The 18529-nt window shown below is 41.8% G+C and overlaps 1 protein-coding gene across 1 annotated transcript in view; it reads right to left on the bottom strand.

Moving 5' to 3' along the window:
- Positions 1–18529, bottom strand: part of SYT9 (synaptotagmin IX) — a 275950-nt gene that overhangs the window by 66639 nt on the left and 190782 nt on the right. The window contains exons 5-6 of the mRNA XM_006885446.1: positions 16589–16760; positions 14326–14455 (exon numbers count right to left, since the gene is read on the bottom strand). Coding sequence (XP_006885508.1) covers positions 14326–14455; positions 16589–16760 — 302 coding nt within the window. The remainder of the gene's footprint in view (positions 1–14325; positions 14456–16588; positions 16761–18529) is intronic.

Genomic DNA, 18529 nt, shown 5'->3' on the forward strand with positions numbered 1-18529 from the left:
ATCTATCTATCTATCTATCTATCTATCTATCTATCTATCTATCTATCTATCTATCATCCATCTATCAACTATCAAAGGTAATACTGTTGTTTGGTGCCAGTGAGCAGCTCCATAAACAACAGACTGGAACACTGCTCTATCCTGCGTCGTCAGGATGATCTCTGCTATGCTTGAACCCATTTCTGTAGTCTCTATGTCTCTTCGTGTCATTGAGGGTCTTTCTCAAGTAGTACAACTAGGGTGCTCCTTAGAGGCATAGATGAAACCTGTCACCTACTTTGGGCTTGTCAGAAGGAGCCAATCCTTGGGGGGGAAAATGTTAGAATTGATAAAACATTGCTAGTAAGTGCGCATCATTTTCATTTTCTTTCTAAATCAGTACACTGTAGTACATGAGAAAGGATGGCCATGGGAAAGAATATTATCTTCTCATGTTTTTCCTCAATATTTTAATCCTGAAGAACTATGACTTTAATAACTCAATGTAATGATCATAAAAATGGAAAGATTCTCACATACTCTCTTAAGTCAAAGTAGGATTTTACTTTCTCCTTAGGGGGATATAAAATCAAATGAGGAAACAATTGCTTTCCTAACTTATGCAGTGCATTATGGAGATGACACAACCTTGCTTGCTGAAAGTAAATAAGACTTGACTTACTGAAGAAGATCAAAGACTTCAGACATATATTTTTCAGTATGAATTATACCACAACCTAAAGAAAATGAAAACCTTCACAACTGAACAAATAGGCAGTATTATGATAAACAGAGAACACATCAAAGTTGTCAAGGATTTGATTTTACTTGGATCCACAATCAACACCAATGGAAGCATCAGGCAAGAAATCAAGTAATATGTTGCATTGGGCAGACCTGCTCTCAAAGACTTCTTTAAAGTACTGAAGAACATGGATGTCACTTTAAAAACTATGGTGTATTTGGCCCAAGCCATAGTATTTTCCATTGCTTTATAGGAATGTGAAAGCTGGGCAATGAATAAGGAAAGATGAAGAAGAACTGATGCCTTTGAATTGTGACGTTAGGAAAGAATATTGAACATACCAGGAACTGCTAAAAGAACAAACAAATATATATTAAAAGTGAAACCAAGGTATTCATAGAGGCAAGACTGGTAAGACTTCATCTCATTTACTTGGGCATCTGTCATGAGGAGTCAGTCCTTGGAAAAGGACACATGCCCAGAAAAGCAGAGGGTGAATCTAAAAGCAGACTTCCAATGAGAGTCTTCTCATTGATGCAGTGACTGAAACAAAGGGGTTAAGTAAAAAAAATTGTGACGATGGCACAGGATTGGGCAGGATTTCAATCTGTTATATACAGCATCAATATGAGCTAGAGATGGCCAGATGGCACGTCACAACAGCATTGTGTCATACAGAGGTGCACCAGGGAGCTCTGGTGGCCGAGTGTTAAGAAGCTGTGCTTCACTCCCAAAGATATGTAGTTAGAATTCGCCAGCTTCTCCTCTCATGAGATTTACTGCCTCCAAAATCCCAATGGAGGGTCAGCTAGGGGTTGTTTCCAACTGAAGGACACAGGACAACATGCTACCACCAGCTGTTTACTAGTTAGTATTTGGATGCTAACTAAAAATTAGCAAGTTCACTAGCTACTACGCAGAAAAACTCACCTTTCTGTAAACTCTCATTAAATCACAACAATAAGTTTTTTAAAAAAGATGAGACTGTCTGTTTTCATAAATAATTACATCTTTGGAAATTCTAAAGGACAGTTTTTTATCCTTTACACTGGAATCACTATGAGCCAGAATTGACTTGACAGTGTATTTGTGTGGGTGCCATTGAGTATAACATGTCTGATGTGAAAAATATGAAATAATTAGTTGTTAACCTTCCTACTCTGTTACTGGAGGGAAAAAAAATAGACTCAGTTTTGCTATAACGGATGCTTGTCTCCTGAAAGACTCACTTCTCAGAGTAACAGCCTTCCTGGTTTTCCCTGCCAAACCTTTGCCCCAGGAAATCCTCACCACCTGCCAGACTATCACAAGGTAGTGTGGTCCTTTCAAACAACCTCTTGAGTTGACTCCAACTCATGGTGACTCCATGAGTGTCAGAGTGGAACTGTGTTCCACAGAGTTTACAAGGACTGACTTTTCAGGAATAGATCACTAGATATTTATTCTAAGGCCTCTTTGGCTGGATTCAAACTTCTAACCTTTCAGTTAGTATGTGTGCCACCTGCAGATGCTGGTCCTCTCAGAAAGTAGCATTAACTACTGGCTCATTTCATTTGCAAAGGAAAAACAGGCCCATCTTGTCAGTAGTCACCTCTGAACATCATCCTCAGAGATGGTGAGGGCTGAAAGTTCAAGCTCATTGTCATCTAATTTTCTATTAACTGCTATTCAAGAGTGCAGCACAGGTGCTCTGGAACAGTAGCTTCTAAGGCAAGGTCATTTTTAATGAGAGGGAGAGTCAGGATGCAGTATACAGTTCACTTTTTGTTCAGACGAAAGGCTATTTTCTACTACATTGTTGTTGCTGTTGCTATTATGTTTCATCAAGTCGCCTGCAACTCACAGTGACCCTGCGTACAACCGCTCTGACACCTGCCTTGTCCTGAGCCAGTCTCACAGACTCTGACACACCTACCCCCATGGCCCTAGTTACTATATCAATCCATCTCATCTGGGGTCTTCCTCTCCTGTGCGACCCCTCTACCCTTCCAAGCATTATGTTCTTCTCCAAGGACTGGTCCCTTCTGTGCCCAAAGTATGTGAGACAGAGCTTCAAAACCTAGCCTCCAAGGAGAAACTTGGCTTCACTCTCTCCATGACAGACCTATTTGTTTTCTTGGCAGTCCATGGTAGGTTCAAGACTCTTCTCCAGCACAATTGAAAGGCATTGATTTTTCTTCTTCTGTCATCCTTAGTTATTATCCAGCTCTCTGATGATGCATAGTAAGCAGTTGCAAAGATCATGGCCTGGATCAGGTACATCTTAGTCTCATTGCACAGTTTTCTTTTATTCTTCTAAAGATTACTTTCAATTACTGTTGTTAAGTGCCATCAAGTTGCCTGCAACCCACAGCAACCCTACGTACAGCAACTCTGAAGCCAGCCCTGTCCTGAACCAGTCTCACTAATTCTGACATACCAACCCTCATTGCCCCAGTCACTGTATCAATCCATTTTACCAGGGGTCTTTCTCTCCTGCACTGTCCTTTCACCCTTCCAAGCATGATATCCTTCTCCAAGGACAAATTCCTGCTGGTTGTGTGTCTAAGGCATTTGAGACAGAGTTCAAAACCCTAACCTCCAAGGAGAAACATGGTTTCACCCTCTCTAAGACAGACAGACCTATTTGTTTTCTTGGCGGTCCATGGTATGTCCAAGACTCTTCTCCAGCACCACAGTTCAGAGGCTTTAATTCTTCTTTTGTCATCTTTAGTCATTTTCCAGTTCTCTTATACATAGCAAGTAATTGAGAGGACCATGACCTGGATTAGGTGCATCTTAGTGTCTAGACTAGTATCACTGCTTTTCAGCACTCTGGAGAGGTTCCTGACAGCAGATTTTCCCAATGCAATTCATCTTTTGATTTCCTGACTGCTGGTGTTAAGAGTGTTGACTGTGGAGCTGAGCAAGCTGTAATTGCTAACAACCTTAAGCTCTTCTCCATCTATTAGGGTGCTGTCAAATGGCCCAGGGGTGAGAATATCTGTCTTCTTGATGTTAAGCTTCAATCCATATTGAAGACCACAGTCCTTGACCATCTGCAGCAAGTGTTTCAGGTCTTCAGTTTCAGAAAGTAGTGTCATCTGCATAACGCAGGTTGTTGATGAGTCTACTGCCAGTCCCATGTTTTTTATGATTATGGTATCTATACATGTTTGGAAGAATTTTGGTTTTGTATCCCAGATGAGGGGTTTTTTTGTACATAAAAAACAAAACAAAAAACCTCAAAACAAAACAAAACACCCTCATCTGGGATACAAAACCAAAATCATGCTTGGGAGGGTAGAGGGACAGTGCAGGAGGGGAAGGCCCTCTATGAGGTGGATTGATTCAGTGACTGGGATAATCGGGATGGGAGTGTCGGAGACAGTGCGACTGGCACAGGACAGAGCAGAGTTTACAGCTGTTGTACATAGGGTCGTTACGAGTTGCAAGCAACTCGACGGCACATAACAACAACATCCCAGATGAACACACATGCATAGCTAACCTAATACAAGGGAAAACACTTGCTTGGACATTTCTGAATGGTTTTGTCTTTGTTCACTGACTGTTCCTTCCACCAGCTGGATGCCGAGCCAAAGTTGCCTTCTTGCCACTTATACCAATTGGCATAGATTCTAACTGGTTTTTTAATGTTTTTCAGGTCCCAAACATGTAGCATATTTTTATGTTCTTTGCAATCAGTTACGCTTCAGTGACCCTGCAGGTGTTTTTGGATACTGACATGTTAAAACTACCTATAAAAATAATTGCGTATTCTGAAAAAAATAGTTCAAAGAGTAAATCTTTCACTTTGCATAAAAGATACATTCCTACTATTTCTTTCTCTTCTCTGTCTTCTGAGGCAGGTAGAGGTAAACATTACCTCATGGAAAACTGGTTTTACCTATATGAAAAATGTTTCCCTAGTGAGAAACACCAACCTGTCCTGGTCACTTCCTGATCAGTTCTCCAGAGGTGGCAATGTACCACTCAACATAGAAATATGGGACTTCTCTGCTTCTTCTTCCTCTCATGTTGTAGATCTATGACTTAGGAGACCCCATGTGTTACAGAATTAAATTGCTTGGCTGTAATCTTTATGGAAGCAGATTGTCAACCCTATTTCTTCTGTGGTACTGCTGGGTAGGTATGAACTATCAATTTCCTGTAAAGTATCAGCTGAACACAACACACTGGTGCCAAAGCACCTCTAAAGACGGAATCTTGTGTATCAGTTAGAAGGGTAGCAGCCTCCACTGTTTACTAAGGGTCATCAGTTGCTCTGAATATTTTAAAATTGTACTTTAAGTACAAAATCACTACTGTCAGAGCACTAAGGGAGGAAATGACTTTTTTTTTTAATGTCTTCTAAAAAAGAAGAAAAGTAATCAAAGCTTGGGGCACAGGACTATCTCCACTTTCAACAACCTGCTGCAAATTCATCTTCACAACCTTTTCTTCTTTTTTTGCAGTATTCCATGGTGTCTCATTTATTTGTTTAATTTTCAGCCATAGCAACTCGATTCCACCACTTTCAGCTTCTACAGACAGTACAATCAGCTTGGCTGAAATCTGGCACTCAGCACCACAGTCAATTGAAGACATATGCACAAACTCACCATGTTTTTAACCTGTTTTTCACACTGCATCAATATGTAATATTTTGATAAAAAATATGAGAAGCAACCTTCTACCACAAGATTAGTAGACAATTAACAGCTGTTGTGACCCTTTTTCTGTCTGTAGCCTTGGATCTTGCCCTAAAAGGATCCCTACTCTGGACTCGATATTGTGAAACTATGGGACTTTAAAGTGAAACCAGGCAGCCCTGGTGGCACCAACAATTAAGTAGCTATAGCTACTAACTAAAAAGACAGCAGTTGGAACCCACCAAGCTGCTCTTCAGGTAAAGAAACCTGGTACTCTGCTCTAAACCTTAAACTCATTGTTACTGAGTCAGAACCGAATCACAGCTGACCCTCCACTGGGTTTTCAGAGGCTGTAAGCTGTACAGGAGGAGAATGCCCTTTTCCACCCAAGGGAGCCCTTTGGGGTAGTTTTACTCTGGTACTATAAGGTCTATGAGTCTGATCAGCTTGATGTTGTACTATAACAAAGTTGAAGGACCCTAATGACTCATAATATCTCATTTATTCATTCATTAAAATACTAATTCACCATCTATGGAACAAGGACAGCATTTTCAGTCTCCTTAAATCGTGTTGTCCTGTAGCTCGCCTATATACTGCCTCAGTGCCATGTATTTCTCAAAGTCAAGAGCAGGTGACACAGAGGATGATGATCAACTAGTCCCTCACAACACAGACCTTGAAAGCTAGTCCTTGTTAAGAGCAAAGAAACATTTATAAATTAGAAATATTTCTTTTGCATATCGACAGTAAACTGGAGATATGAATGCAAGTAATTTTGTTATTAGGTGTCAACAAGTCAACGCCAACTCATGAGTCCTATGAGTAATCCTGCCCTATTCCGTACCCTCGTCACTGTGCAAATCCATCTTGTTGAAGGTCGTCCTCTTTATCTCTGACCATTCCCAGCAAGATGTCATCTTCCAAAGACTGGCTCCTCCTGACAATATGCTCAGAGTACGTGAGACGAAGTTTCACCATCCTTGCCTCTAAGGAGCATGCTGGTTGTACTTTCTCAAAGACATATTTGTTTGTTCTTTTGACAGTCCACAGTCTATTCAATACTCATAGGCAGAGGGAATCCATGCTAGTATATAAAGGAAGTTCTGATCAGCCAATAAGAATAAGAAGGCTTTCTGACAGAAAAGATTGAGAGATGGGAGAAAGAAGAGGTGCTCTGATGTGAGAGTGTTGGATTCATCTCTTAGAACTGAAACCATGAGTTACAGATAGATTGAAGGGGAACTGGAAGGTAGACATAATTCCTATGGCAACATGGAGCTGCAGAACAATATACAAAGGTAGAAATGCATGCCCCACACAGCTCTAAAAGGCAGACAAGGGCTTGTCTCTCACCAGTTCTCCTCCTCAATGATTCAAAGTGACTCCATTTGTGCAGAGTAAAAATTCTCCACAGGCTTTCAAGGCTGTACTCTTTTGGAAGCAGTATGCCAGTGGGGTTGGTTAGAACTGCTAACTTTTCAGTAAGTAGTTCAATGCTTAATCATTTGTGTACCATCCAGAAATCCCTAGGCTAATGCATATATATTTTTAAAATACATGTACTGTCAAGTATCTCCATATGTCCATAGGAGAGTGGAAAGAAGTCAGAGCATTGCCTGGTAGAGCGCCAGGGGAATTCCAGATAGTGAGGAAGTGTCTCTATATATACCAAAAGCTCCAAAACCCCCTCTGGGTTAGGCATTCAGTGGGAGGTGTAGTTAGACCACAAAGATCTGCAGCCTGCAAGAAAACCAAATTTTCCAGGTGCAATGTGCTTGTCTGGCGTGTGCTGAGTGAACAGTTCACAGGTTAGAGCTGCAGAGACACTCAGCAGCAGAGGCCATTACAAGGGGCTCAACATGTGACAAGGCTGAAGGGTGGATCTCATGACAGCACGTTCCCCCCCTGTGTGCCTACCTACCACTTACCTCTATCACCATGGACCTCCCTGTGAACGCATTAGGCTTATGCTCTGTCCCCTGACCCAGTTCTTGAGTTCCTGTTTCAGAAGATAAAGGAGGTAATCATCGGCCTTAACTCACCACTGACTGGGGATGGCGATTCACGTTATTTCCAAAGATTTGCAGTCTGGGTTGCCTATGGGCACCTCAAGAAACTACTTGCTAAGTGGCAGCATTTTCTAGGACTTTCTTGTCCTATGCTTTTTAGGCTGAGGTTTGTTTCTGTCTCTGATCCCTTCCAAGAACAAGCTCTGGTGGAACGTCTAGTACTTCTCAGTCTTGCATCATATGCAAGTCTCCTTAGTGGGAACCTGATCTCTTGCTTTCTTTTTCAATCCTTTCTCCAACTTTTACCCCTTCTTCAAGAACGACCCCAGTCTCATAAATCTGTTGTGAAGAACCATTTTCCTCAGTGTTAAAGCTCCTGACGAACTCACTTCAATATCTCCTCGGTAGTAGTCCTCTCAGTTTTAGTAAGTTTCCCTGGCCTGCACTGGCCCTTTTTAGGGAGTTGACATTCAAACACCAGCTGGAATGGATAATGATCTTGGGCTCCTGAGAGTGGGACCAGGTAGGGTCACCTAACCCATCCTGGACAATCAGATGCTTTCTCCTGGGAGTCTGTGGAACTTATAGTGTCTGTGTGGGCCCTACTGGACACTTAATGGATCATAACTCCAAGTGCTGTTGAGATTATTCTAAATTATGGTGACTGCATGAGTATCAGAGTGGGATTGTGTTCCATAAAGTTTTCAGTGCTTGATTTTTTTAGAAGTAAATCACAAAGCCTTTTTTACAAAGTACTACTGGGTGAGGAATTGAACCACTGTTAGTAACCAAGCAAATTAGCCTTCTGTACCACTCAAGAACAGTGGATAATAAGGTGGATCAGGTTTAAAGGTGATCCTAATAATAAATCCCAGACACGTCTGGGTGACTGATAATTGTTTTAGTGATAACTGTTTTAGTTCTAAAACTCTAAACTAGACCTAACTTTAACTGACATTTTCTTTAGTTCTATTCGTTGTTTTTAGTTACCTTCAAGTTGGTTCTCAACATAAGGTTGCCTGATATGCTGCCATCTATATGATTACTGGTATGTTTTAATCCATTGTTGAGGTAATTGCATTAACTCATCTCACTGAAGACTTTCCTTGTTTTAGATAACTGTCTTCAAATAAGACTTTCTTTCCTAACAATTCTATCACCAAGTCTTTCCTGATGCTATCAGCAAAACAAGCAAACCCTATGTTTAGACTTGTGAGGAGGCTAGGGGTGATAAATGAAAACTCTGTTCATGCTAGCATGTTCTGTATCAAATCTGCACCCTTGTTGGGAATTGTGTAAGAGTGAGCTGAAGAGAAACTGTGGGCTCAATGAGGTATTATTCTCATCAGACAACTGGAGTAGTTAGGCACCTTACATCTTACTGTTGTTAGTTGGGTCCATTTTGCTTCACGGTCTGCAGAGTAAAACTTCTCCATGGGTTTTCAAGGCTGTCCCTTTGGGAAGCAGATGACCAAGTCTGTTTTGGAGGTGGCTTTGCATTGGTTTGAATCTCCAACCTTTCAGCTAGTCCAGTGCTTAAACATTAGTGTGCATGCAGGAACTCCTCACCTTATGTACATATATGTGTAAAAGGCTGAACTTGGAAAGAGGCTTATTTACAATTGGACATTCTTTAAGTAAGACTTTGAGGTTTAAATCCCCGCACCTCTGTCAATGTTAGTTTTTATAGTGTCATAAGATTATCCTCTCTTTGTTGTTGTTATATACTGTCACACTGCCAACTCACAGTGACCCTATGAACAATGGCCCTGAACCCTGCCCTATCCTGAGCCAATCCCACCATCTCTGACATCTGCCCTCACTGCCACAGCTACTGTGTCAATCCATCTCATCCAGGGTCGTCCTCTCCTGCATTGTCCCTCCACCCTTCCAAGCACAATGTCCTTTCTCCAAGGACTGGTCCCTCCTGGCAACATAAGCAAAATATGTGAGACAGAGCTTCACAATCCTTGCCTCAAAGAAGCAACCTGGTGTCACCCTCTCCAGGAAAGAGCTGTATGCTTTCTTAGCAGTCCATAGTATGTTCAATACTTTTCTCCAGCACTACAACTCAAACTAGATTTTATTTGATTTAACCAAATGTTGTTTGTTTTGGGTTTTCTCTCCCCATTAAACTATGCTTCTTCTTGTTGACTGGTGCCATCAAGCCATCTCTAAATCATAGCAACCGTACGAATAACAGAAGAGAATGGTGCCGGATCCTGGGGCACCCTCACAATCATTGCTAGGTTTGAGTCCACTGTTGCAGCAATAGTGTTAACCAATCTTGTTGAGGGGCTTGCTCTCTTTTGTTGTCCTTCTACTTCATCAAGAATGAAGTCTGTTCCCTAAACACTGTCTTCTCCTGATTCCCAAAGTATGTGACCTGTCACCATCCTCACTTCTCAGGATCACTCTAGCTGTACTTCTTGCAAGAGAGATTAGTTTGTTCTTTTGGGAGTCCACGATTTATTTATTAAATCAAATAAAATCTAGTTTGAGTTGTGGTGCTGGAGAAGAGTATTGAACATACTATGGACCACCAAGAGAGCAAACAGGTCTGTCCTGGAGAGGGTGACACCAGGTCGCTCCTTAGAAGCAAGGATAGTGAAGCTCTGTCTCATATAGGTCTTAACATTCTTTGTCAACATCAAAATTTAAAGGAACAAATGATCCTTTGTTCTTTCTATTCAGTTTCCAACTTTTATATGCAGCTGGGGCGACTTAACTTGGGTCAGGCATACCTTAGTGTTCAAAGTTGCATCCTAGGGGGGTTAAGTGTTTGGCTGCTACCTGAATGGTTAATAATTTGAACCCACCAGTGTCTCCTTAGGAAATAAGATGAGACAATCTACTCTCATAAAGACTTAAAGCCTTGGAAACTCTATGGGACAGTTATACTCTGTCCTCTAAAGTCACTATGAGCTGCAATCCACATGATGGTGGTGGGAAAGCCATGCTTACTTCTTGTTAATAAAGAGGTCATGGAGTATGACACAGGGAAGTGATGGAAACCTGCTCTTCCCCAGAGAATAATCTATTATTTTTCTGAAGTTCATGATAGAGGTCAGAGGATGGAGCAGGTGCTGGGCGATGGTCAGGCCAACTGCATCTTCCTTTGGATGTATAAGCAGGGTGCTGTGGTCAGGGAGACCACAGAGACTTCTGCTATTCCCTGAGGTATCAGGGAGTCCTCAAGCTCTAAGCCACAGACAATCTGTCCTACCAGAGCTGACACGGCTTTGCTGGCCTTTAACTATAAGGAGAGTAAAGGGAGCAGGATTGGCTGACCTTTGAGTGTGCAGTGAAGCTGTCCAGAATCCCTGAGAGAGGAACAGATTTTTGAACTCAATGGCTTTGAAGACTCCATCTGCCACCTGCACTGGCAAGGTCAGGGTGTGGTGGATACAGTCTCAAGGAAGCTGCCAAATCTCCATGGGCCCAGGGCTCAGTTCCAACCTGGCCCCTCAATCCCCAAATATGAAGCACTTCTGCCCACCTCCCCTCATGTTAAATCCTAATCTCTGCTCACCTCATTCATACACACATACAATTTGAGAGGACTGGGATTTAACTGATCTTTTTAACTTCAAAACAGAAACGGAAAAGATTCTTAAAAGGATGTAACAGTAACATCTTCAAAGAAAAGAGAAATAACAAAATATAATTTACATCTATGCACCTATGTCCAGTCAAGAACTGAATAAACTCTCTCAGGGTGAGTGGGAAAGTGGAAAGTTGGAGTGTTCTCAAATCTTTCTAAAAATCCTCTATGAAAAAAAAAATGATAGGTAATACTCCCTTACCCATAAAGACACACAACAGTCCCTTTAATTGTGGCCAACATGCTAATGACCCTAAATGAGACTTTTACTAAGTTTGTACTATGTGCAAGCCACTGTGTTTCATATACACTGAAACTCTCCATCCTGCTAACCTCAACATGCTACTTTTCATCCTCATAACTTCCCTGACCAGCTAGACACTGTCATGGCCATTTTTGCTGTTGTTGTTATCCACCATCAAGTCAATCATTTACTTAGAGCAATCCTATGTGACAAAGTAAAGTTGTCCGTAATTTATTTTTTTTTAGGCTGTAGTATTTACAGGGGCAGAATGAATTGCTGCTGGTTGGGTTCAAACTGCCAACCTTTCAGTCAGCAGCCAAGCACTGTAATCCGAGGGTCACTTCATAGATGAAGAAATTCAGGTTCAGAAAGACAATAATAACCATCTATTAAGTGGCCACAATGGGCTCAAACATATCAAAGATCATGAAATGGTATAGGAATGAGCTGTGTTTTGTTCTTTTATAAGGCTACCAAGCATCAGTGCCAACTCAAAAATAACTAAACACAACAAGAAGTAAGTGGCAGTACAGGGATTTGAATCTAGGTCCATCATCTCCACAGTGAGTGCTTAACAGCCACTCCTCCGTCCTCTGCGGTTAGCAAAGCACTGCTGACCTCTCCAAAAGATTGTGCTTGATCTCCTCTGGTACCATTGCCCCAGTTCTGCCAGTTAAAAGTTTATTTTTAAAAAGGAATGACTCCTGGATGGAGCTGGAGTCCTGGGCATATATTTCAAAGAGACAGAAAACCGTGGAAAGGGACAGCCTTCCTTGCTCAACCCCTCAGCTAAGGGGACACAGGAATTTTAAACTTTCTAAGTTCTGCTGCAACAAACTAGAAAGGATCATCGTATCAGTGGACGTCAATTCTAAAGCTGTTATAACAAATGAACTCCAGAGTTTTAATGGTTTAACCCCATTAAGAGAAATGCTATTACTCACTGATGTATCTGTCAGATACAGACATGCAAAAAGCCAAGAGTTCAGGATTCTGGGACAATCTCCCTGGTGGCCAGTCTTACAGCATTGCATCCTCAGCAGTGGATAAAGTCTCCCTCCAAGGCACATTTTCAACACCTTGCTCTGCCTGAGCCAAGCACACTTTGCCATTGAAGCTAGCACTATTCCCAAGGTGCTTGGCCACTGAGCTAGACCTTAACTCTCACCCCTACACTCCATTCCTAATCCTTCCTCCTCTCCTTTTCCTTGTCATTGCTTTATAGAGCAACAACACCATTACAATGACCTATATGGGTACAACTGCTCTGTCACTGTTAAGAGTCCAGACAAATTAATGGGTTCCTTTGAGAATTCCAACAGGAGCTGAAGAAATGAGGAATAGTTGGGTGGGTAAGTCACCATTCCTTAGCTAATTCTCCAGTGGTTCACAGGTCCTATGTGTTCCCCTAAGGGATCAATTTTGAAAATAGGAGGTATGGAGAAAAGTTGTAGCTTCTATGGCCAAAGAGGAGAGATATCCTCAGGGACCTTCAAATCAGGGAACCTGAGGCTCTCCTTGAATACAATCAGATTCTCTGGTATCTGAAGGCCCGGAAACCTTTTCTTCGGACACCGTCTCCAGGAGAGGAGGACTGTCCTTCCATTCTCGGGTCTGGGCCTGGTCCCTCTCTCACTCTCTAGTTTCTCTGCATGTTTATGTCCATCAGATATGCCTAGAGATCAATGTCAGAACCCACACAGAGGGATCGCTGCTTGGAATTCAGGCTTCCTTCACATACAGCTGCTGCTTGTATTCTTGAGTTCCCATCCCAGGAGCTCAATTCTTTTCATTTGCTGAGAGGAGAGGGAGAAATGCTACCTGGACAATCTCCTCTAGGCACAGCCTCCTTTGTGCTCCTCTAGCTCTTCATACATGTGATATACTTGTGACTGAGCTCTAACAATTATTTTACACATCACCCCTCTCATAGTAATAAGCACCATAAGGAAAGGGTTTCTTACTCACATCTGCATTTTCTATGTGTATACTATGGCATCTGACCTTCAAAGAATATTACTTAGTCCCACAATTTATTTTTATAAAAATGAGTTACTAAATAAGAAAAGTGAGAGAATCAATGATAGAGGAAGAAATGGGCAAAAATGATTAAGAAGTAAGTGGACAGGGAAGTGAGAGTGAATGAGCGAGGCTGTCAGCTGTGGAAAGACGGCCAGCCGCCCTTGGGTGCCCGCTCTCCACTTGTTCCTCAGTAACAGAACTCTGGTTTTCAGTTGAGTTTACTGCCATCCAACAGAGTACCTTTTCCATCCTTTGTTGCAACTAAACATGGCTATGTGACTAAATTTGGTGCAGTGACAAGTAAGTAGCAGGGTTGCATGAGAAATCTTCCTTAAAAATGTTTCTCTTTTCCCCTTTTCTTAGCTTTACAATGCATGTCACGGCTGCAGCTCAGCTGCCGTATTGCACTAGGAAGTGAACTTAAGGAAGAAAGATATTCTGGGACAATAAAGTGGAAAGACAGAAACAACCAAGGTCCTTGTTGACCATGGAGTGATTATAATTCCCTTGAGTGCCTCTCCCTGGACTTTCTTATGTAAGAGAGAAACAGGATACCAGTTCATTTGTTGTTGCTATATGATTTGTTTGGGGTTTATTTTAGTCACTCATAGTTGAACCTGATCCAAATAATTTTGATTTAGGATCACAGATTAATGCCCGAGCCAGTCCTAGAATCCACGTCTCTTCTCTCTCAGTCCAAAGTTCTTTCCAACATCAGGTAGAAGTCACTATTAGATTCTCAGCATTCACTCAGAATTTGCAAATGAACTCACAATGTCAATCTTGAATTATTAACATGAAAGTAGAGGCTCTTAGCACACACTCTAAAAAGGCAAGAAAAGAAAGGAGGATTGGTCCTTCACATCAATGCTCAAAACCTACCAGACTGGTACTTTGTATAAGACTGAACCTCAGCTTGAATGTAAGTCCCCAGGACCCTAGGAAATGCAGCCAGGGAAAGCTTTCTCTGAGTCTAGATCCTGAACAACTTATGTTCTTGATGGTTCTCAGATTTCACCAGCAAACCAAAGACTCTTGTTCAAGTGGAGCATGCGGGGAGGAGGGAGGGAGGCTTAGGATCTTACCTCCACCAAGGAATGCCAGTGTGCGATGGGCTTCCGAGGATATGACAGCATTTCACTCCAGTGATCTCTGCCCAGCCTCTCAGCTTCGTTGCCTACTTGACATACGCCGATGATCTCATTGTGACCTACACTGTGAAAATGGCCCACCATAGGTTTTTCTTAAAATTCTGGTATGTAAGAGTAACACCTACTCAAACTGATGCATGAATTCAAGAGGTGTGGTTCTCTTAATTCCTTAACTATAGGCTAAGTATAACCAAGTCAATAAGACTTGGGGTCCAATGTTGTACTTAGAAGCCTATGTGGAAGAACAGACTCTCACCCTCACACATCTCTAGTATTACAACATCGTTCCCAAGAACTTCCTTTTCAAAGGACTCCCTGCTGCATGCTAAGGTTCTCTATGGTCTGTTTGTGGAACCAGGTTGACTTCCAGCCCTCCAGGTCATGCAAATGGAGCCATCTGAAAGGAGGTTCTTGCAATAATAGATGCTCAATTTTTCCCTCCTTCCTTCTAAATTCCACTTTATTTTCTTTAACCCGATACTATTTCTCAACTCTAGAAAGAAAAACATTTCTCCTTAGGGCTAGTATTTTTTTTTTTTCAACATTTCTAAAACTTTACATTAGTAGATCCCTTTCTCCAGTCAATTTTATATCACTGTCAATTTTTGTTAAAAATCTTTTGTGTAACTAGCATGATATGCTGTTGTTGTGTACCTCAGAGTCAGAACAGACACATAGCTGACCCCCTGGTGGGTTTTCAGAAGCAGTTAATCACTTGGGAGGAGACTGTCCATCCTTCTCCCACAGAGCAGCGAATGGCCTTGAACTGCATGCCTTCAAGATTGCAGTGCAGCTTCTTGCCACTAGGCTACCAGAGCTCCGTAAGCATGAAATAGCCTGTCCTTTAACTCTCTGAATCCAAACTCACAGACTTGTTTTAATTCTTTATTTTTCCTTCCTGTATATATGAGTATTATTTGTGTGTGGAGAGATAGTCTGAAAGGTACTTCACTGTATCCTCATTAAAAATCAGTTACATGTGGGAGCCCCATTGAGTCTGCTATAGATTTTTCCAGGCCAGACTCATGAGTTTACTGAGAATTAAATAGAAGCAGAGCTCACATAATCAGATCTGTCGATGTAGGAAACTTGGCAATAGCTTGAAAAATGCTGATGTAGCCTTCCAGAGTTAGTGGGCAATATTTCCTCCTGTGTCTTTACACTAATGGTGGAGTGTGCCATCCACAAGAGCCAGGAAAACGTCTACTGGCCAGCATAGGTTGACATACCCATGGGCAGCTGAGTTAACCCTTGTGTTAGTAGGCAGTCATGTTTACCTACACATCTGCTGAAAAGAGTGCTGGGGCACTGAAGCTGCTTTATTGACAATGTTTTAGAGATAGACAGGCACATTTTTTTGTAGCTAAAATTAGTTTTTGTAAGATTTTATTAGAAGTCAGAATCATTTTTTATTTTTGTGCCCAGACCACGTGGGAGGTATCCAATTAAAAAGAGACTTTGCATTTCAGTCTAATGACTGGTTTAACATGTATAATTCCCTGTTGGTACTTCCGTTGCATATTAAAATACTGTTTTAAAATCTGTCCTTTAAATACACAATTGGCTACAATGCAGGCTATAAATATCTCTTCTGTGGTGTATTAATTAAAAAAGTCGAGCATCTTATACATTTTAATGTACCCTGTCATCCGCACTGATGTTAACATTTTCAAGAGAACATTTCTGTGTTTGCTTTCAGACTTAAGTGGATGGAAATGATCTTTATTAAACACTTAGGGAGAAAATGGGTGGGGAGAAAGATTGAAGTTATGAATTTAAAAATGTTGAGGGTCTGGTTAAAACAATCATTCTGCTGTTCTGAGTGGAATATTTCCAGGAAGGGCAGTCAGGATTGTCTAAGAGAAGGTAAGATGTGAAGGGCCAGTTTCCCAAGCTGGGATTCTCAGAGGCGTGCTGACAATGAAAAGGGAAGAAGTGGTGTTAGGAGTGGTGGAGGAGGAAATTGAAAGAAGGAGAGGCATGAAAGAGCAGCGAGGTATGTGGGTAGTCTGACTCTTCAGTATGGTCTGGAAAAGAGTGGCTTAAACTTTTTTTTTTTCAGTGTATTGCTCATATGTCTCATTCCCTGCAGCCTAGAACATCAGTTACGGAACTATGGACTGAACATCTCTCCCTTCCTCGCTGGGGACCCCGGACACAGCTAATGAATACTGTGAAAGAGCTGAAGGAATCTCACCGGTCATAGTCCATGACTGCGATGGACAAGTGGATTTGGTCAATGTTCTCGGGAGGGACGTCAAAGACTATGGCTTCATTGTAAACAGGATTCAGTGTATTTCTCTTGGTCGATGTTTTCCTCTTCTTCAGCCGTCTGCCATCACACATCAGTGAGACTTTCACGTAGGGATCTGAACAGAACATGAGAAGCAGGCGTACTGTGAGAATAAACATATATTTAGTATGACAGCTGTGTCATTATGAGTCTTCCTGGGGTTTGATAAAAAAAGAGAAGTCCTGGTGGCACAGTGCTTAAGAGCCTAGCTGCTAACCAAAAGGTCAGTGGTTTGAGACTAACAGCCTCTCTGTGGGAGAAAGATGTGACAGTCTGTTTTCCCAAAGACTAAACTCTAGGAAACCCAATAGGATAGCTCTCTTTTGTCATGTAGGGCTTTTATGAATCAGAACTGACAACAACCACATGATCTGCAAAATTCTTTTACCTGCCTGTAGATAGGAATTGGAGGGTTTTAATTAATAAGATGCCTGAGCAGTGACTAGAATTAAAACAAAGAATTCATTCAAGAAAAAAGTACAGAACAGTGGCTCTTCAAAAAGTGTGAAATTATAAAACAGTGTGAAAACATCTGTTGCTGGATCAGAAAACACTTCAGCTAAAATTCAAGAACTGCTTGGCTGCAGTAACAGTAAAATAGCTAGGCACTGTCCTGGTATGGGCACACAAGCTGCAGGACCCTAATTCTGAGCCACACCAAGGACTCTGTTCCTACAGATCAGGACTTTAGCAAAGGGGATGGTGAATTCCTAGAGTAAGGAGGATATCTGGAGGTAAATTACAGTAGTCTCAGGTCACTGATGTTAACAGCAGTCAGGTTGCAAAAGAGGAAGTAGATGAACACATCAGGGAAAGGGACAGAGGGATTGTCACAAGGTGCCAATGAAGGTGGTGACAAGGCTGGCCTCTAATCCAGGCAGGGTTCTCCTGATCTCACTGACTTCCTTTCTATTCACCTGCATAAGCATGTCTTGCTTTGATTCCTGTACCATGGATTTGGTCAATGTTCTGTCCAGGAGGAATGCAGAGGGATAGAGAGGCCCCATCTTTTCCCTGCTTTATAAAACACTGGAGTGGAGGAAGCAGAACACACAGCACTTGATATGCTTTGATTTCAGTAACTGCAAGCCAGTATACTGGGTGGGCTGTGACCATATATGAGAATCCCTGCAGGGCTGGCTTGGATAGATGGATATGCAGTTGAGGGCATTTATTGGAGGGGGGAGAAGATTTTGCTAGGGCTTAGAATTAAAAATGTACACACATCTGAAAAATGACATAAGCCTTTTATAAGGAGAGAGGATTGTCTTCAGTTTTCAGTAATACATATTTGAGGGAAGATACAATTAGGGAAGCTGTATTAGCATATATAAAACTGCAAGTGTAATGCACAACTATGGTGAAGGAATCTAGTAGAGACTAATGATTATAATGGTAGCTAACATTATATAACATTTAGTTTTACCAGACAATGTTTATTAAGGTTTTGCTGCTTTTACAACAATCCATGAGTCGCATACTACTATTATCCTAAGAGAGGTTAAGTGAGTCCTCCAAAGTCCCACAGGTTCAAGTAATGTGACTATTAGGATTAGAACCAACAAGAGAGGGGAGGCAGAAATTCATACACCATCAGAACCAGGGAAAAGATACTGACATGCATGGAGTTCGTTCTTTGGACACATGAGTGATGCCAAAGGCAGTGGACTAAAACAAGAACCATCTGCCAAGCTTGGAACTCTTCATGATGACGTCTCATTGGCCCAGACTCCAGCCCCATGGCACACAGACAAGGAAGCCATAAATAACCCTCACCTCAGTAGCACACACCCCCCCTTTACTTTCTTTCTGAGAAGGGTGGGCCTGTCCCTTTAAGGAGAATCT

This window comes from Elephantulus edwardii, unplaced genomic scaffold (genome assembly GCF_000299155.1).
Source record: "Elephantulus edwardii isolate Elephantulus edwardi_28Jun2011 unplaced genomic scaffold, EleEdw1.0 scaffold00044, whole genome shotgun sequence".
Lineage (NCBI taxonomy): Eukaryota > Metazoa > Chordata > Mammalia > Macroscelidea > Macroscelididae > Elephantulus > Elephantulus edwardii.